This window comes from Sciurus vulgaris (assembly GCF_902686455.1).
Source record: "Sciurus vulgaris genome assembly, chromosome: 19".
In the NCBI taxonomy this organism is placed as follows: Eukaryota; Metazoa; Chordata; class Mammalia; order Rodentia; family Sciuridae; genus Sciurus; species Sciurus vulgaris.
The window spans coordinates 11,055,056-11,076,795 of record NC_136480.1 but is presented as its reverse complement, the minus strand read 5'-3'; the positions used below and the strand labels follow the sequence as shown (position 1 = coordinate 11,076,795).

At 41.5% G+C, this 21,740-nt stretch overlaps 1 protein-coding gene across 7 annotated transcripts in view; it reads left to right on the top strand.

Moving 5' to 3' along the window:
* Positions 1 to 21,740, top strand: part of GRM7 (glutamate metabotropic receptor 7) — an 891,077-nt gene that overhangs the window by 715,971 nt on the left and 153,366 nt on the right. For all 7 annotated transcript variants that reach the window (XR_013760830.1, XR_013760831.1, XM_079122078.1 and 4 more), the window contains exon 8: positions 13,419 to 14,354. Coding sequence is in view for 5 of the 7 variants with exons in the window: in XM_079122078.1 (XP_078978204.1) it covers positions 13,419 to 14,354 (936 nt within the window). In the remaining 2 variants the exon portion in view is untranslated. The remainder of the gene's footprint in view (positions 1 to 13,418; positions 14,355 to 21,740) is intronic.

Below are 21,740 nucleotides of genomic sequence, written 5' to 3'. Positions count from 1 at the left end.
AAGTCCTCAATGCAAAAATAAGCAAAAGTACACCTTTGGTTCTCCCTGGCTTTTGTGGGCAGATACATATGTGTGAATGTAGACTGTTTCTAAACAAGAAGAAAATCTAAGAAAAGGTTTTTATATTCACAGGTGGAAGTGGACAACACGCACGCGCGCGTGCACACACACACACACACACACACACACACACACACACATATACCCCAATGACCTCCTGCAAAGCTCCTCAAGTCATAGGGCAGGATTCAGGTGGTTGGGAGCTACTTGCTCAGGTGTGGTATGAGAATACCAGAAGGCCTTTTACCCCAAAATGTCATTTTTGCATCCTCTGAGTTAGAAACTGAGTCTGAAATTTCAATTATTTTAGCTGTTTTCTGGCATTTTCTGTTAGAGAACTGACCGTCCATTATGGTACATGCTTTAAAAGTATGTCTGATGTATGCTCAGTTTATAGGGAGTACTAACAGAACTCCCTATAAGATGCAAGCTGACTTCTAGCCTGGCCAGGTGGTCACCAGGAAGAAACACTTGGCCCAGTTTTGCTAACCTGAGTCGGGGAGAGGGTGTATCTGTCTCTAACTGCAGGAACACAGGCGTGCTGACAATAAGAAAAAGCTAAAACTCATGAAACAATAGCTTTTCTTCCTCATTCAGCAATATGAAGTAGAGGAAAGAAATAAAAATACCAATGTTAATTGAGTATTGCTGTTTTTAAGACATCCTTATATATGCAGTTATATTTGATTCTCATATACACATATATGCAATATATCTGGCTTTCTTTTATATATGCAATTCTATTTGATTTTACTGGTGAGGAAATGAACCTCATAGAAGTTAATTGACTTGCTTGAATGATCCAGCTAGTATTGAGAGTGAACAACCCAGTTCATGTCCTCTAATTGTTCTGTTCTGTTCTCTTCCATGACACCAACCCCCGAAAACTAGGTCGTCCCAGCCCCCCAAATGGAAAAGAACTGAAAAGTGATGCTAGAATCCAATAGCTGTAAAAACTGTCAGTTTTCTGCAGTGTTATTAGAAGGATCTGGATTTAGCAGGACGTTAAAATAATATTACAGGAAGGGAAAGAATGACTTGTTCTATCCTCAAATGAATTAGCACTGGATGAAATCAGGGAGGTATAGTCTTTCCTTAATAACAAAACATCTCAAGGCTTTTAATGAGCTAACATGTATCAGGGCTCCCCTGATGTGTCTGTGTCTGTGTTGTGTAGGGTGGGTTCTCTTCTCTGGAGGGATTCTGCTGCAGGGCTGGCATTCATCACAGCGACATGTGAAATAACTACCTTAAATAATCTGTGCAAAACAATATCTACTCCCTAGTTTAAAAAAGGGAAGGCAGAGTTTCAGAGGCTTAGGAACACAGAAAGGAGAGAGAAACAGAATCCAAAGCTCTCCCATCTCAGGTGGAAAAGTGGCTGATTAGCATTCTCCTCCACTCACCTGGCAGAGAGCATGACTCACCCCAGGTGAGTGGGTGAAAAGCAATTTGCAAGTTGTTTTCAATGTGAAAACCTAAGAGGGATGTCTGAGCTGGTTAGAAAAGAAGATTTAGCATCAGCAGTGTGAGGACTTCTATTGTTCTTGCTTGTATAGTTTGTCATATTTAGAGCAAGTCAGGTTCTGAAGGCTCAAACAAAAAGGAATGTTCAAGGGCGTAAAAAAAGGCATTTTATTTCCTCCTAAGGATTTATGCCTTTGTGTACTAATCCTGAAAGTTCTTCAGTGTGATAGAATCTGCCCCAAGCTCCATATCACATTTAAGCTCTGTAGAGGATTAGAAGGAAACAGATAGTGGCCCCATTTTTAAGGTATAAGTAGAGGAAGGAGGAAAGGAGCAGATAAAATGCTAAGAAATTTCCAAGAAGGGAGAGGCCATTTCTAGTTTGGAGATGCCAGGGAAGAGTAGGGACATTTAAGCTGGTCGCTGAAGAATTAAGGAAAAGAATGACAACTGAAAGGATAGGGTAGGTAAAATAAGGCAGTTGGGGACTTTTCCTTTTGATAAAGGGCTTGGGCCTTCCAGGAAACTGAGGCAGCATGAAGACTCTCCTTCAAACCCTGATTCTTCTGACAACGTCAGAAAGATTCCAAACATGTCACTCAGAGTAATGGGCATGAGTTTATTAGAAGAGATAGGAAAAGGGAAAGGGGACGCTCTCACGGGAGAGAGAAGGTCCTCTCAAAGAGCAGAGGAATGGCGTGCCTCCCCTGCACTCCAGTTTTATTGGGTATACCAGGGAAGTTTCTAGAATCCCACCCAGGTCCGTCTCTTGACTTTTTTTTTTTTTTTTTTTTTAAGTTATAGACAGACACAATACCTTTATTTTTTCATTTTATGTGGTGCTGAGGATCGAACCCAGTGACTCCCACATGCGAGGCAAGCGCTCTACCACTGAGCCACAACCCCAGCCTACCTCTTGACCTCTGACTGACAGCAAGGTGACATCGGACTTTCAAGTCCCCACTGCAATGAGCACTCTAGGTCACTTGGCCCATGATGGTTCTAATTGGATTCTTCACTATAAATTCTTAAAGATTTTATGGTTAGGAGGAATTATCCTATCTCCTTGAGTTCCTGGATCTGGTGTATGAAAAGGGTCACAAAAGTCTCCTCTTTCTGGGCAACTTGGGTTCCTCTGATTGACATTATTTTGGGACTGCATTTCTTCTGCGGATAACAGGTAGTTTGCTGAGGAATGTGACATCGTGTTGACTTTAGCCAAGCAGGGTTGCAGGTAAATGGCTTCTTGGAAAAGAGCATGTGGGGGTCAGCACAGTGGACCCAATTTATAGAATTATTCCCTTAATCTTATGTTCTCACCACTCATGTCTTTCTGTCCTGTCACTTTCTTGAAACAGAAGCTCAAATAATGTTCTCTGATACCAGATTCATGGTAGATGGAGGATGGTGTAGAGGATCAAGGTCGGCTTTGGAGTAACTAGAATATTCCAATGCAATGTCTACACTGGCTGTGTCTCAGGCAGTGGAAACTTATTCAAGATTGTAGCCCGAGTGCAGTAGAATTCACACCTGCCTTCCAAGAAGTCTCTCCGGCAACTTGAGACACAGTCAATGTGAGCCATTGTTCTCAGACATAGGAGGAACCATACAACATAAATGTGGTTTCTGCTGTCATGAGCTTGCTTTTGAGTGGAAGGAGATGAACAAAGAAGTAATAGCCACAGATTTCATTTCAGATAGTCCTTGCTCTGAAGATGAGTACTGAGTGCAAAACAAAGGGGGAGACCTAAAATCAGACAGAAGTTGAAAAGACGAGGTGATGATGACCTTAGTAGACTAGCATCACTGGGGCAAAGAGGAAGGGGATTTATAGAGAAGGCAGGAATGAGTTTACAATGATTATGTTTTGAGGGTAGCTACCAAGGTGTGTGTGTGGGTCAAAGATGACTGCATTGTCAATAAAGATTTCAGTAGACAGAACTCTTTACTGTGTTAGGTAATGTGAGAAAATGTTATTTTCTCAATAAATCTGGGAGGCAATTATCACCATATCTCTATCATAGATGAAAAGAATGATTTTCAGAGAGCTGAAATAATTTCCCCAAGATCACTCAGGTAGAATGTGACTCGTATGCATCTGTTCCCAGCACTGAGCTCTTCAGCCTAATGAGACAGGTTGGAAGGTATGTGGAAAGATCTAGAAAAAGGGAAGAAAGATGACACATTCAGTTTAGATCTGCAGACATTTTCTACCATGACATTTACTACTGTTGATATTTGGCTGGAAGAATTGGATCTCAAGGGGGAGAGAGAGAGGAGGACTGGAAAGTCCATCATAAAGTTCATTACATGGGTTAAATGGTCAGTGGAACCATCAGGGGTTTTAATAAGATGTAGTTTTTATTTAGGTTGCTCCTGTATCTCAGGCTCCATGATGGCACCTTAAGCCTTTGTAACAAGTTCAGAATGCTGAGACATCACTGTGTGCCTGTGGTCCTGCTGTCTAGAGGTGATGGAGCTTGTCTCCAAACATAGGAGAGTGACTTCCAGCTCATGCTCTTTTTATTTTGAGTTGTACCTAAGTTTATCAAAGGAGAAAGAGTGTTCAGAGAACAGTCAGGGACATTTTGAAGTCAAGTTCTGTCCTTGGCTGCAGATCGCACGGCTTGTTTTTTCCTGCTCCATGGTGTGCTAATTGTGTTCATTTTCTCTCTACCTAGCAATTGAGTGCTCCCTATTTAATTTCCTTTCCTTCCAAAAGAAAATGTCAAGGACTTTTCAACTGCAAACATTCATGGTATAGATAGATATGTAGCAAATGACCAGAAAACAGATTTCATAATTGTTGAGCCTTTCATCATTTAGAAAAATGATCAAATATATTTTAACTGGTACATAAAACATAAAACTTGTGCATATTAACGGGATAATATGTAAAATTTCAATAGATATATGTATTGTGTTAACACATTGTGTTAGTGAGCTTTTTATCTCTGTGAACAAAATACCTGTCAAGAACATCTTAGAGGAGGAAAAGTTTATTTTGGCTTGGGTTTCAGAGGTTTGGTCTATGGTCAGTCAAGCCCATAGCTCTGGGCCCAAACTGAGGGAGAACACCATGGCAGAGGAAAACTGCTACTCTCATGGCAGCTGGAAGCAGAGAGGCAACGGGAGGGACCCCAGGTAACATGTACTCTTCCAAGGCATGCCCCAGTGACCCACCTCCTCCAGCCACACCCACCTGCCTACACTTAACCATCCAGTTAGTCCATTCAACTCAGATATAGTTCTTATAATCTAATCACTTCACTTTTGAATATTCCTGCATTTACTTAGGAGCTTCTGGGGGACACTTTATATCCAAACCAAAATACATATATATATATCTTAACATTTACCATTTCCTTTGATAAAAACTCTCACAATCCTTACTTCTAGCTTTTTCAAATGTATAGAACATTTCTGTTATTTATAGTCACCATATGGTACCATAGCACATCAGAGATTCTTGCTACTATCAGATTGCATTTTAGTACCGCTTGATCAAACTTTCTCTGTCCTTTCCTCCCCACTCCTTTCTCCAGCTTCTGACAATCACATTTCTACTCTCAACTTAAGATTTTGACTGCAGAAAAGTTACTTCTCAAGGAGCGGTCAGTCTGTTCTCTTCCTCATAGCATCCTTTATCCAGGGGCTGCAGCGATGCTGTGGATGCCCTTTCCAGATGTTGCGTTTCCATGGTGGGTAAGTGATGAAGGCTGCGATCTCACAGAGCTTACACATTGGCCCAGGAGCTTGACTTAAATCAAGTCGCATATTTGCATAATGAGAAGTTGGATTAAGTGGTGTGAAGAGGGATCTCTGCAAGTTTATAAAAGTGAGACCCAATCTCGTGGGTCTGAGGACTTCCTGAGTAGCAATCTGATGAGCTGAGGAGATATGGACTTCTAGAAGCTTCACAGAACTCAGACAGATTTAGGCAGGTGATGCTGGTTCTTGGTTATCCCTGCCCGATTATGCAGGACCATCTAGTAGCTTTAAGAGCAATACAAATCATTGAAGAGGTTAAGAAGACAGGGTGACATGGTTATATAGGCACATTGAAAAGATCATTCTGGCTCTTGGGCTTAGGAGGTGGTCAGCAGGGGTGAGAGGTGAGGAAACTCTGTAAAAAACTTTTGCAAATGAAGCTTCAGATCTCAAATGCACTCATTTTATGTCTGTAACTAAAGCAGGGTCCACTACACAATAGTTTTTGGATGGAATAATGTAAGTGGGTGCATGAAATAAAACTGACAAGAAATGTTGGCCATTTAGATCTGGGGAGGCTAATGGAACAGGAGGTGTTAAAATGCACCTAACTATGGATCATGGGTGGATAAGGCTGTGGTGCACTAGGAATCTGGATTTTTTTTTTTTTTTTTTCATTTGATTCAAGTCAGCTGATTTTTTTGTTTCTGTGAAGGTCCAGGTAGTAAATATTTTAGGCTTTTCAGGTTGTGTATTCCCAATTGCTTAATTCTAGTATTGTTAGCACAAATGTAGCCTTAGACAATATGGAGCTTAAAATTTTGTCCAGAACTGGAAGTGGGCCGAATCTAATCCATAGACTATAGTTTCCCAGTCCCTGTGTGAACCACAAATCCAATTTTGAACAAGTTGAATTTCATGTATTTTTGTGAATTATATTTACATGATTACATTATCTTTAAATTCAGTATTTTAAAAAACCTTATTTTCAGTGATATTTAGTAATTATATCATTGAAACATGATTCAGTTGAACATGATTCAATATCCATCTTTGATTGGTAAGCCTCTTTTAAGGAACTGTGTCCCCAGAAAAGGAAGAACTAAGAAATCAAGGGTAGTCAGCATGTAAATTGTTTATAGAGATGGCTCCTCTCAGCAGTTTCGTCTTACCCAAAGCTGACTGGTAGTAGGTACGCTCTCTTGGCATTGGTTTAATCCATATTCTGAGTTAATGATACAATTCTACAGCTTGGAGAAGCTATTAAGGAAGGTTTATTTTGCCTCATGGTTCTGGTCTCAGGTCAAGGAGCTGCTTGTGGTGATGACCTTGCTGGCAGAGTCACAAGGCAGCCTTGAGCATTATGACATGACGAGAGACAGGGAGGAACTCACCAGAGATGGAACCAAACCTACTGGGTTTCACAGGAGATGTCCTGCTACCCCTCTGATCCTTGACAATGTGACCCATTGATCCCATAGATGAATTAATCCATTTGTAGTAGAAGAGGCCAAATCACTCCGTAAGGGTCCCACCCGTGCACATTTCTTAATGTCCTACATTGGGGATTAAATTTCACCAAGAGTTTTGGAGGGAGCAAACCATATTTAAGCCACAGCACCATAAAGGTTATAAAAAGTCTAGAGATGGCACGTAAGACTGTCCCGATTCTTCTGAAAAGAAAAAGATGTGTAAAGGAAGTTGTGAAACCAAGTAAAGTTGGCACCTTTTATTTTGGGGTGTAGAAAGCTGTCATAGAAGATCTACAGTGATTTGTGGGGCCCACTGCTCAGTTAATCTGGGAGCTTTGAATTCTGCAAATTTAAAATCAGCATGCACCCCATTGCTCCTTATTATTGAGGAGATGGCCAACATGGAGACAGTAATTGCTTATGTTTTCTTGATGTATAATTTAATAGGCCTGTATTTCTTTTACCTTGAATGTTTTAGGTGGAAGCAGTGGTTCCTGCCCCTGCCCACTTCATTTGTTTACTTCCTGTGCCCAGTTTCTGAAGGCATTTGAAGTTGTTTGACCAATGACGATAATGAAACTTAGATCCAGACATGTTCCTGACTACGCCGATGTATAATTCCTCTATTGTTCTATGTTTCCACAAAACTGTTATTGGAGTATAAAGAAGTATTTTAGGTCGCCCATTCTGACTTCCAATGAGAGAGGGTAATCACAAGATCCAAAAACGAGGATCAGATATGTACTTTTGTAGTCACTGAGTTCCTAGAACAGCACAAAGATTTCCTTCTGCCTGCCAGCCTGAAGGACAGCTTAGTTCAGTGGTTCACAAATTTGATTTGCAATCACCTGGGGAAAAGAAAAAACACAGCTGTACCTATTTCACACCCCCCCCTCCCCATTGTTATTTTACCGGATTGGGTGTGGTCCAGAGTTTGGAAGTTTTAGAAGATCCTGATTGATTCAAATATACAAGCAAGGTAGAAGCCCCTGGCTTCATTCAGAGTGGAGACTCAATTGCATCACCAAATACCCATCTCAGACCCTGTGTGTGTGTTGGGGTTGCAGACAGATGAAGTTCTAAATCCCCCCTTCAGTACTGCACATTATTGTATACACTATTTTCTTCCTACGGTATATTGGGGAAAAAAGGAGGGGGATGATGGCTATAATTACATATTTTGAATGAGCATAGTCTCAGTGAGTGAAGTCTCCTGGTGTAATCAGTAAGTCCTAAGCTGCCTGATGTTTAAGAAGCAGGGCTGAGGGCCAGGCTGTAGCGCAAAGGTAAAGCACTTGTCCAGCAGGGGCCAGGCTCTGGGTTCCACCCCCAGAACCACCACAATTTTAAAAATTAAAAAAATGAAGCTACAGACTGGGTTAAAAAGACATAGTTGCTTCAGAATTTCTATGAAGCTTTTGTAGGTCGGATGCAGGTGGCCACAAGAGTCAGACCAAAAGCAGCTGCAGCTGAACGAGGCTTTTTGAGGTTTGGTCCTGGGCAAGATTCACCGTCCTCCTGGGTGAAAGGCCAGGGTAGAGGGCTGGGGAATTCGTGCAGGGCTCTGGCTGCCCGGGGCCTTTATAGTTCAGAATTGGCCGGGGGTCCTGCTGAGTGACAGGTGGATGCAAGGCGCCATCAGGGTTCATCTGTCAGCATGATTGGTTGGTTGGCGCGCACTTGGGCTGCCTGATGTTCCGCCACGCATGCGCAAGTTTGTCTGCTGCCCCACTCCCTCGCATCCGTCTGCCTGAATCCAACCTAACAGCTTTTGATAGCTCTTCCGACTTACCCAGTCCTCATCAGAATTGAAACTGGTTCTTTCCTAATGTTGAAAATGCTACATTGCTATGCGTTTTTTAATAAAAAGCTTCCCCTCCCCATAAAATGGATATGATACATGTATTTTAATGAACAAATGGCATTTTAATAAGATTTCTCTTTTTATAAATTAACTCATTCCATTAAAGATCTAATAAGTAAAAATAATATTGCAGAGAATTGTACAATTCAGTCTCTAGGCAGCTTGGTCTGTGGAGTAATCATTGGAAACATGCAAGTGGAATTTCACCAAGAAAATTATCCTTGGAGTAACACAATATCTATGTGGGAAAAGGAACAGATCTCTTCTAGATAAAAATGGAAGCACCAAAAAGTGATTATAAAAATTCTTTCTCTGTTTGATTTTTGCGTTTGGCACTGTGACAGCAACTAATTTGGTTTTATTTTAAAGTTCTAGCAATTATAAGGTTTTGCACGTTCCCTCTGGAGTAGCTCTTTCTCTATGAGAGCGAGGCTCAATTTTCCCCTCTAACATGTTTGCTAGGGAATTTTTAGCTGACACTTGATTTTTCATTTTTTTCTGCCGGAGCCAGAAACAGTGGACTTGGTGCTGATGCTCTGAGTCCAGTATTTCATTACTGACTTTGCTGGACTTTCTCAAGAGTCAGAGGCAAGTGTTTCTGAGCACATGATATTCTAGTCCTTGCTTTACTTCTATACTTACCCACTATGCATGCAAGAATTTGTCCTTCCCTTCCTTCCTTCCTTCCTTCTTTCCTTCCCTCCCTCCCTCCCTCTTTCTCTCCTTCCCTCTCTCTGTTGAGGATTGACAGAGGGCCTCACACATGGTAGGAAAGCATGAGCAAAATCCCTGGCCCACCATATCTTTCTTTTTTTTTTCTTCTTTGTGCCTCTTTTTTAAGATTGAAGAACACTTTCCCAGGATTCCATAGCTGAATAATTTGCTCTTGCCCAAACTTTGATCTAATCATCCATACAATCTTCATGCCACCCCTTAGGTTAATTGATGTTTCCAGAAGTACAGCTCTTTCCCTTGCAGAACAGTAACATCCCAACAGCCCTTCCCTGTGAGCCAGCCACCCAGCAGATCAGGATCAAAGGACTGTCAACTTTGGTCCCCCATGAGGAGAATATATCCCCATTTAGAGATTTAAGCCTGTATCTCCTAATGAAGATGATAAACATAGTAAGCTTTATTCTGATCTGCCAGAACCTTAAAATTGGCTTTCCAGCTAACTGAAACACAGTCTGGTTGCAGAGTTCAGAGGAGCCTTGAAATTTACATTCCCACCACCTTTCCAGCAAAGTAAATGGACTTTCTATTTGATTTTTTCACAACCCCTAGTGCTCACCCTCCCTGGGATAGCTGCCTGTGGGCACTTGCTGCTAAGTGTTTCTTCTTACAAAAAATGATACTGTATCTGTGAGGATGGGTATGGATGCATACAAATCACAGCACATGGATTTTAAAAAAATGCTCTCTTACTGGAACTTTGAAAGGTTAGATGCTACCTTCATGGAACTCAGATTATACTTTCAATGATGATTTTCATGAGCAAAGTGAATAAATTAGACTTGTTCATTTGAAGCAAGGGGCAACTTTGTTGCTTTAATATGTATAATGAAACTGAGTTGAAATTTACTTTAAATGAAAATTGAAAACAAATCAAGTAATCAGTCAATGTAATGTTTTTGGTTATAGCTCTTGTATATATATTGGGATAAGTTGAAAAGGCAAAAAAAAAAAAAACACTATTCAGCATTGCGAGACATTTTATTTTATTCCAAAAGGGAAAAAATTGTGAGTTGGCAGTGTTTGAAATGGGCTGTAAAATATTTCATGTGATAATTTGTTTTCATATTTGCATAAGACCTGTATTTATTTCCATTGACCCAATTTAATAATATGGTAAATCAGTATCCACAAGTGCAAGGACAAGAAACCTCCAATTTATCTAACAAAATGTATTTATTGGTTTCGTTAGTTAATCTATCCTAGTAACCATGTAGGGTCTTTTAATTTGACACATGAAAACATCTGTATTAATAACAGCAATTTTTAAATGTTCCTACTTCTTGAAATTTGACATTTGTAAAGTTAATGCATATCTTTTTCTCTCTTATTACAAGTTATTTCCTTAATTTTATGGATTTGGGATGGCTGCCAGTGACTTACTGCCTCAAAAAATGATGATGTTGAGAAAGAAATGATTATGCTTTATATTCAGTTAGTTAGATTTATGAGTGCTCACTTGGGTTTTGTGTGCAGGCAAATGAGTTCACATTAGAGCCATCTGTCTTGGGTCTCTGGTTAAAGTTTAAGTTCAGCCATTAGAAGGTCATGATATTTTATGAAGTTTAACCCTTGAGCCACATACACATATACTGTTTTTAGAAACAGCTACTTTTGATTTTAAGTGTAGTTCACATTCAGTTATTAATGAAAGCACTCCTCCCTGTCATGCATCCCGTATGAACACAGCACTGAAATTCCAAGGAGCAATGGATTATTGTTTTATTTTCCCCTTAGTTCTTAAAATTATGCATTTAGAAAGGCATCTAGACTTTCCAGGAGCTTACTATTCTATTTTTGGTTCAATTGTATTAAAATTTCAATTAATGAGATATGGGGGGATCATATTTGTTAATTAGAATTTATTCTGTAAAATAATTTGCTGACCGTGGATATTGAAATTACTTAGTGCATATACTGCTCAGGTGTCTTGGTTTAGGGAACAGAATTAAATTCATAGTGCTTCAACACAGGCAAATTTACTCTTATATCATAGTCTTGGGAAATTCCTGCTTCAGGCATAGCTGTATCCAGGAGTTCAAATAGGTTTACCAGTTACCGCTCTCTCTTTCCTCTGCTCTCCCCTTTTTCTCTGACATATTCTTTCCTTGTTTTATCCATGAACACCAGCTACCTTATGTTCTGAAAACTCCAACTGCACCTAAGGCAAAGACTTCTATCCTGTGTATAATCTCTGTAAAAGTCAACAAATGAAATTCTGCGATCCGGGATATAGTGATATCCTCTACCTAATTCTCTGTCTAGGAGGTTACAACTGAATAATCACCTGGGATCCTGGTAGAGATGTATTCTCAGGCCCCATCCCCAGGCCCAGCAAATCAGAAAACTTGGGAGCAGAGTTCAGCAAGCGGTCGTACCAAGTCCCTCTGTAATCCCGTCGTATGTTCCAGAGAGCAACAGCAGTCCACTAACTGTTCAGGCTGGCTCCTGAGAGCATCCTAGAGTTCAGTGCAATTTCAACTCAACAAAAAGCACACAGCAAAGAAACCTGAGAGACTGATAGCAGGAAAGAGAGAGAGCAGATGGTGTGCTGGCCAAGAGGAGAGATGTCCATGACCATGAGATTTTAGCTCAATAATGGTTCTCCCTTTTGTCTAATGCCATTAGTTCTCAGAACACCGCTGCTTATGAATTCTCCTCTAGAAAACCAACACGCAAATTAAGCAAATACACTTTCATCCTCCTCTAGGATAGAGTGAGTTAGTTTACATTTTCTCTCTAAATAAGTGGATGGCCAATCCTAGAAAGTTTCTGGACCATATTGTTTTCTTCTCAAATGCTTCCTGAACTCTGAGACACACCTAGTACAGTTAATTCTTCAGTCACCAGCCTTATTGCTCCCCTTTGATAAGCAATCGAGTAAGTTCATTGTATTTCTAAGGTTCCCAATTGAAAATGGCAACCAATGATGCCTGTCAGAATTTAGGGACAATGGTCAGCACTGATACATGATCTCAAATAATTTTTAAGTGATTACTTTATGAAAGTATCTAAGAAAGGGAAAAAGTAAAGTCTCACTTTGCTGACATTATTTTTGTTATTTTCGAGTTGAGCTGGGCATTCAAGCCTAGCAGTAGAGCGCCCTCCAGGGTGTCTCAGTTACTGTGCTCCCAAGAATCCTCTGGGCACTTGTTAAAAATCTAGAGCCCAGAGATCTACAAACAGCATCCTATCATGATACAGGTAGAGCGGAGTTTGCAAGAGCCATTTATGGAGCCAGCCCAGGTGCTCATCAACAAATGAGTTGATAAAGAAAATGTGGCACGTAGACACAGTGGAGTTTCACTGCGCCCTAAAGAAGAATGAAAGGATGGGGCTTGCTGGGGAATGGGTGGACTGGAGAGCATCATGCTAAGTGAAATGAGCCAGACCCAATTCAAGGGTCGAATGTTTTATTTCATATGCAGAAGCCAGAGCAAAATAAGGAATAAAACGTGTATGTGTGGGTGTCCCATGAAAAGAAAAGGAGAGGTCGATAGAGTGGAGGGAGGAATTGAGTGAGAATAAAGGAGGGACAGGGGAGAGGAGGGATGGTGGAATGATCTGACCAGACTTTCCTATCTCCATATGTGAATATAGCACAGTGAAACTCGCTTGTATGTGTATCTATAAAGCACCAATTAAAAAACAATAAATAGAAGTAAGACCAGTGGAGTAAAGAAAGGGGAGCAGGGGAGGGACAGAGGAAGCGCTGGGACTGAAATAGAGCCAATTATATTCCATGCTTGCGTGATTATGTCAAAGTGAGCCCCACTATTATGTGAAACTATAATGCACTAATAAAAACATTTTTTAAAAAAATCTAGAGTCCTAAGTTCTTTTTTAGGATATTTTTATTTGAGGGTCAGGGATGGACACACTTGTGTTTTTAGTTTTTCTCTCTTTAAATTCTTAGAATCAAACCGCTCTGGATCAGACTCTATGTCTGGAGGATGCTGGACGCTAATGGCTGTGCCTCTAACTAGCAGGGGACAAGCGGCTTAACTTCATCCCTCCACATTGGCTGCTATTAAAGCTGCTTGTTAATGGTGGGTGTTTTCTTCTCTTTTGACCAACGTGCCTGTTTTGCTTCTCCATTTCTCATGCTGCAGATAGAGGACATGCAGTGGGGCAAGGGTGTCCGGGAAATCCCGCCCTCAGTGTGCACGCTGCCCTGTAAGCCTGGGCAGAGGAAGAAGACCCAGAAGGGGACGCCCTGCTGCTGGACCTGCGAGCCTTGTGACGGATACCAGTACCAGTTTGATGAGATGACATGCCAGCACTGCCCGTACGACCAGCGGCCCAATGAAAATCGAACGGGCTGCCAAAACATCCCCATCATCAAGCTGGAGTGGCACTCCCCCTGGGCTGTCATCCCAGTCTTCCTGGCCATGTTGGGGATCATCGCCACCATCTTTGTCATGGCCACTTTCATCCGCTATAATGACACGCCCATTGTCCGGGCCTCCGGGCGGGAACTCAGCTATGTGCTGCTGACAGGCATCTTCCTCTGCTACATCATCACTTTCCTGATGATAGCTAAACCTGACGTGGCCGTGTGTTCTTTCCGGCGTGTCTTCTTGGGCTTGGGGATGTGCATTAGTTATGCCGCCCTTTTGACAAAAACCAACCGGATTTATCGCATCTTTGAGCAGGGTAAGAAATCAGTGACAGCTCCCAGGCTCATAAGCCCAACGTCACAGCTGGCGATCACTTCCAGTTTGATATCGGTGCAACTTCTGGGTGTTTTCATTTGGTTCGGCGTTGACCCACCCAACATCATCGTAGACTATGATGAACATAAGACCATGAACCCTGAGCAGGCCCGGGGCGTGCTCAAATGTGACATTACAGACCTCCAAATCATTTGCTCCTTGGGATACAGCATCCTCCTCATGGTCACATGTACTGTGTATGCCATCAAGACTCGGGGTGTACCAGAAAATTTTAATGAAGCCAAGCCCATTGGATTCACTATGTATACCACGTGCATAGTTTGGCTCGCCTTCATTCCGATTTTTTTCGGCACCGCACAATCAGCGGAAAAGGTAAGTGGAAACTCGCATCACACCATGCATTTCACAAATGTGTTTGTTTTTGTTAAGCATCAAAAGCAAATAGGTTGTATAAAGTAGGAGGTTTTACACACGCAGAATGTTATTTCCAAGAGAAGAAAAACCTAAATGAATAGGCACACATGCTCCAGGAGGCTAAAATTTGTGGTGAAATGTGCTACATTCAGCCCATTGAAAACTGACCAGAGGTAGCCTTTTCCAGTTAATTGTGTTTACAATAGAATTACTCAATGTCATAGGAAATTATCCAGCGTAAAAAGATCTGATCTATCTAAATTACACCTTTCTGTTCACTCATTCATACACTTCTCTGCTTACACACATGTTTCTTTGGGATAGAAGACGGCCATGGTACCTGCTTTCCAGGTGGGTCTCCCCCACCTCCTCCCCTGGGTGGCTGTCTAGGCCAACGCTACAGATGAAATCCGATATGCAAGCTATGCATTGTGTTGAGCGTTCTAGTTCTATATGCAGAAAATATAGGCAGATGGGTGAATAAAGGAGAGATTTGGTTATTATTTCTCTCTAGACTTGTATGTCCAGATACACATGAATCACAGGAAATGATTTATTGTGAGGCCAGAGAGAATTTTCTAGTAGAGACAGGGTGTGATGAAGCCATGAAAGCGGTGAAAGTTTAGAAAGTGAGCGGGCTCTAACAACTGATACCATTAATGTACATAGCCCCTTATACTCACAGCTTTATAGATCTATAAATTAGCCCTCATGTCTTGTATTTTAATGCAATTAATGCATGTTAGGTGCAGGTTTGACATGTCTTCATCTAGTCATTCCTAAAGTTGACATGATTCTTACACATCTTGACTACTGTGAGCAAATGGCATTTAGCAGGTTATCCACCTGAATAGATGTCTTTTACCAAAATTGTGTGATTCAGAAGCTGTAAGTTGGGACTGTGCTTTATTTTTTAAGTGAGTATTTCATGAAACTACACAGAATTCTAAAACTAAGGAAAGCCTATGGTTCTAGATTATGGTTTCTGTCCTAGAATGTCTTAGAAGTTTTTCTAAAATACATGCTCAATGAGCATAGCAAGTTTCCAACAGTATGTTTCAAACTCATAATGTATATTTATTGTCTGTGAAGCCACCTTGAAATTCATTTTATTTCCTCTATCCCTGGGTCAAGGGAATTACAGGCTATGGATCAGGATAGGGAAATGTAACAGAGAATGAAAAATAACAAGAACAACAACACCACCACACAGGTACACATATGCTGGTAGGTTGATAACCACTGAACTTTCTGGAGGGAGTGATGGCCATCATCAAAGTCTATAGAGATAATTATTTGTTACTAGAACAAAATACACACATAAAACAAGTTAAAGACATTAGTTTCATAGCACACATTAATTCTTCAGGAATATAAAAGTAGGGAATCAGCAGTGGTTTTATAGGTGAGTTTGTAGTGATCATTTGACAATATATGCCTCTTATTTCATTTCTAGATGTGACCATGGATCTTTTCAATAAGGTTACATATATAATTAAAAAAGCAAGAAGATGATAAAAAAACATTCCAGGAATAGTACTCACTAGTTCCAGTTCTTCCAGAAGACATTGGTGCTGATATAACTGAGCTATGGAAAACACAAACCTGTTTTCAAGCAGCATGCTTTTCCCTTCAGAGTTTTAGAAAACACATTTTTTTTTTGTATACTCTCCATAGATTATGTGTTTTATATGGTTGACTGGCACAATTAAAGGTACTGAATTGCCAAATGGGAGCAGTGAATTATTATATGAAAATTCACACACCCTAATGATAGGCATATGGCTAGAGAAGCATGAGCGATCAATTAAAAAATATCACTCTGTGTACATGATACACATTTAAACTGTGGAAACAGGCCAACTGCCAAGTGAAACAAAGAGATTATAGGAAAGGCATTTTTTTTTTTTTTTTTTTGTCAAGTTAGCAATTTACATCCCATTTCAACAGAGAAAATCAAGGTTAGGCAGTGAGTTTGCTCATAACTTTACTGTTTCAGAAGATTGAATTCACTTTGGATATGGTAGGGATAGTTCTCATTGGTTGAGTTCATCAGCACAGCAGAAAGAATGAGCATGGTTCTTATTTCCTTGCTAATTTTCAATCCCCAGGAAGTTTAATTTTGCTATTGCTCAGGAGGATGAAAGAGATCATGGCCACCTTTTATTTTGGTCACTGGTAACCTTTGGCTTCTAGAATGGGGATCTCACAACAGGACCAGAGATGGAAGTGTGAACTTGAGCCTTAGGAGAATGAGACCAATTTTCTGGATCACCTGTAGGTGACTATAGTGATGTAATAAGACACTGAAACTGGTAAAGTAGCATCACAGTGGAAGCTGGCAGATCTGGTGTGTTGTGGCACTGTGCCTTTAGTGTAGCTTGACACTACTGAAGGACTAGGTTGTTTTCTGTGGAAAGCCGAGGCTTGGCTTGTGGGTTTATCCAGATAGCGAGTTATGGAAACTCCCTAGGGAAAAAGTCTGCTTTTTAAGGAGGGCAGTTACAGGCTACCTGGCAGAATCTAAGAAACTACAGATGCTCCATCCACAACTTTTTAGCCAGTTGTCTGGAAAAAATTCTTGATAAGCCCATACAGCCGTGCACCACATAACACTGCAGTCATAAGATCACATCACCTATGACACGGTGGCTGTCTTAGTTTGTGTCAGTTGACTCTGTGATGAGCTTGCATGCTGTGTTTTTTGGGTTGTATCCCTGTCACTAAGAAGCGCAGGACTGTCTATTTCTTCCACCTGGGCAGGAAAGCCAGCTTTGCACAACTTGACCCTGCGGAGGGAATATCACACTTGGCACACAGGGGAGGGGATCAGAGTTTTCAGAGGTCTTCCTGTGGGTGTGCTCTGTGGTTATTTGAATGAGAAGAGGACAAAGAAAACAGCTGAAGCAAAAAAAGGTGGCTGTGATCTGCTGCATCCTCCTGAGCAACAGAGGGTCAGATAAAATTGCTGCAGAACAGTGGCGGGCTCAAGGGAAAAGGGTGTCTCCCAGCACAGCATCCACAGAGCCAGGTGTGCTGCAGACCTTAAAGAGCAGGGTCCTCTGGTTTTCTTTGGAGCATCATTCCATAAAATGATAGAAGTAACACTGTAGTGGCCAATCTCTGAACCAGCGCTGAGTCTTTAACTAGGTGGTTCTCAAAGTGGTGTCCATGAATCCACTGAAGAATTTGTTTAAAAAAAAAAAAAAAATCATTGCATGTGTGCTGCCCCCAAACTGATCCAACAGAGCCAGAATGCAGCATAAAACCCCACATTTTTAAATGACTGTGCTGGAAAAATACCAGTGGAAGCCAAGCATACTTTAAAAAAATCTGTGTAAATAATTTCTTCCCACAGAGGATATCCTATAAATATTTCCTTGATTTCTACTTTGAGAGCCTTTGGGAAAAAATTAATTCCCATCCCAAGAAAATGGGGGCTGCCAAGATTAAGGAAGCAGGAGATCAGAAAGGCACTACCGAGGATCAAAGAGGAAGGCAAGGCTCAGGAGGGCCTTGTGGTGTATCAACCCCATGGTCTGCATCCAAGACCTTAAAAAGCCAGGGCTGGATCTAGGCCTCGGCCCTGGAACCAGAAACAGCAAGATGGCAGGCAGTTTTGGATGTTTCTCAGCGGTATTTCTTGAGAAAACAGGGAAAGAGATCAAGATCTTTTCATTTTCCACATATAAGTGAGAGCGCCCCAAAACGTAAACACAATGTCAACCTGCCTAAGACAAATAGAGGGATCGCACAGATCCAGCAGGTAGGTAAACATCGCTCTGTCCACGTCCATGTCCAGCATGGCTGATCAGTCAAGGTATACCTCCCCAGAACACAGGTGTAGTCTTGAAACACTTCTCATCACAGTCTTAAAACAACCTACTACCAATAAGTCAGAACTGGAAGGAATTTGAAATCCACCTGCCATTTGTGATTTAGTTTGAGTTCCAGCAAATGGCCCTTGAAACCTGTTTGTTGTCACTGTGAGAAAACAAATAACTTTAGTTAAGATTAATCTAAAAGGCCAGGCATGGTGGGGTGGGGTTCACCTGTAATCCAGAGACCAACCGTGTCTCAAAATAAAAAAGGACTGGGGATGTGACTCAGAGGTTAAGCAATCCTGGGTTCAATCCCTGGTACCAAAAAAAAAAAAAAAAAAAAAAAAAAAAATCAAAAGTAAAGAGTAGTTAGGGAAACAGAATATGTTTTACTTTGCCTATATTTTGTCCCTATTTATACCTTTGGTTAAATTGGCCAAATGCCATACAGAAAGGAGCTTTCTCAGGGAGTAATATATTAATTTATTTTTGTACTATTTGATTAAAAATTTTCTCATGATCTTTCAGCACCTGAACTAAAAATCCTAAATCATCCACTCTGCTCCTACTTCTTAGTTCAGGACTGTCGTGCAGGGGTGAAAATTGACAGTTCTTTCTCGTTTGGAACTCATAGGCTAGTGATCAGCGTAGGTTTTAATTAAACATCAAATAGCATCAAACATGCCATACTCATACCACAAAGAGAAAAAGGAAGGGGCTCTCAGAGGAGGAAGTCCCCTTGAAAGCCACAGGAAATGGAACAAGCACACTGAAATCAACAGACAAAGAGGACAACCAAGTAAAAAATTATGTCATATTTGAAAAAGTGACAGGCAGTGTTTGCAACGTGTGGCACATAAAGAAGACAGATGTGCACCCATGTGATTTTTGACTCTTGCAGATGTGAGTGTGTGATAATAGAAATGAATAAGACATCATTTTATGAGCAAGTTTCAAAGCAGCCTGAATTCCAACATTTCATTTCCAAGTTAAACTTCTGGCAAGAGTCACCTTTTTACAGTGTGATGGGCCAGGGTAATTTTAAATAGTACAGCTTGCAGACTGCGATACCTTTACCCTTTCCTGAGCTGAAAGCACCCCTCCTGCACACACTGAATTATGCTGGTCATCCCTGTGTTGCAATTCCACCACCCTCTGGTTTTGGGGGGCTATAATCTACTGCGGAGGCAATGGTGCCATCCAATGTGATTCTCAAAACTGTGGAGAGTGAACAGGAGTTTATAAATAGGGGTAGAATGTTAAGAGTATTTTGGAATGGAAGTTTCAGGGCTGGTCCTTGGGGAGAATTAGGGGAGAAGCAGCTATAGGCAGAAAAACTACGAAATACATGTTGTAATAGAGTGACAAAAAATGACACTACTTTGAGGGAACAGAAAAGGTAAGAGTAGGTTTGAAAGCTATTTTGACCTTCTTGAACATTAGAAGACCATGTGGATACACTGTCCTTCTCTCTCGTTGTGTTTTGTTATTTAGACACATACTTATTGTTTTTTTGTTTTGGATTTTCCAAGTACCATTGTACACACTTTTTTTTTTTTTAGTTGTAGATGGACACAACACCCTTACTTACTTTGTTTTTATGGTGCTGAGGATTAAACCCAGTGCCCCAAACATGCTAGGCATGTGCTCCAGCACTGAGCCACAACCCCACCCCCCACTGCCCACTGTTTGATCTACATTCAGAACATGATGAAGGCCAGTCACAGTTGACATTGATAGATGGTACTCACCATTCTATACAAGTGCACATATTCACATACATGCACTGATATTTTAAATCAAAAATCCTTATTTTCTCGTCTAGAATGCTTAGTAAGAACCTTCTTCTTGCTTCTAAAGACAGTGGTGAGAAAGGCCCCCGTTGTGTGGCTTTTGCTGAGGTCATTTGTGACCCCTTGCTGGGACAGACACACTGGTTGTTGAGGTCTTGTTCCTGCTGTGTGGTTCTGTCTATCCACATTTACACCAGAAGCCTATGAAGCCACCTCCTGTCTGTTGCCTGCTGTGTCCCTGGCCAGCACTGAGCTCCTCTCTAAACAGTCCTCTGGAACCAGCTGAGTGAGAGTCTGCTCTCAGGGAATGGCCAGGAAGGCAAGGAGGCATCAGCTCATCTCAGGGACAGTCACTCCACCATCTTAGTCCATTGTGTAGCTAGACGGCTAGTGCGGCAGGTAAAAGGCAAGCGCCTGTCAGGCCTGAGCTGAGCTGCATTAACAGGAAACACCTCTCTATGTGAAAACAGAGTTCAGCCACCCGGAGTTCGAACTGAGATACTCAGAATGAGGAATCCCTATGAAAAATGAAAACTCAAGCAAAGATCTTGAGTCTGCCCGCTCTTCCACTTGGAGTGCTCCCTACAGACCACTCTTCCCCTTACGTGTCTTTCACCTTAAGAATTTGACGCTGTGACACCCAGCTGCCAGGACCCAGCACCCAGCAGTAACTAGAATCAGGATGATCCAACAGAGCTCTACTTTGTCTTTTCTCAGAACATCAGCAACCACTTCGTATTTTTTCAGGAGGAACTTCTGTCAAAGCACAGGAAATCACAACTATCATGGATTAGATAGGAGGTGCCTCCTAAGGCGCATGTGTGAGATAATGCAGGAAAGTTGGGAGGTGAAAGAACCGGTTATGACAGCCTTAACCTAATCAGTGTGTGGATCCACCTGAATGGACTACCTGGGTGGTAACTGTAGGCAGGCAGGGTGTGGGTCCCTGAGGGCATATGTGTACTGTACTTGTTGAGGGGAGCTCTCTCTGCTTCCTGGAGCCGCTTTTCTCTTCCCTGCTCTTCTGCCATGATGTTCTGCCTTATCTCAGGCACAGAGCAATGGAGCCCGGGATGTAAGGATTGAAACCCCTCCTGGAGGAAATTGCATGTGTAATGAACGTGGAATTGGGCAGATGAGTCTTTGGAGCTTCTCAGACACTCTGACACATCGTATATATAAAGGATGTACGTATAAAGGAGAACTTTATCCTTCCTCCCTGGGTTCCCCTTAACAAAACTGGTATTGGTAGCTCAGTCATGCACTTGGGGGACTGTAAGTAGAAGCTGCAGCATAGATTAGGTGAGTGACAAGAAAACACACTTAAGGGGTGGGTGCCCGTGAAACCCTGGAGGACTCTCTGTGCCCAGTTTTTGACCTCGACTGTGTTGTTTTAGCCAAGGGGAGAGTTGCTTCCCTCTGCAGGGGAGGCTGTGACATTGCTGTATTTAAAAATATTGTTGTTTGCTTTACAAGGAAAGATTGTATGAACTTAACATGTGAAATTTCTCTCTGGTAAGATGGGCATTGGGTACCAGTCTGGTTTCAGTGGGCTTCCCGATGCTCATATTTTTAGATCTGTTTTAGTAAATTACCTGAGGTTGAAGAAGGCTGAGGAAGAATGATGAGAATCTGCTGGAGGAAAAACTGGGTCAGAAGTGACTAGCTGGCCAGCTATGGCTGGCCTCCTGTCTCTCCTTTGACCAAGCGGGGAAGGTCCTCTGCGACTA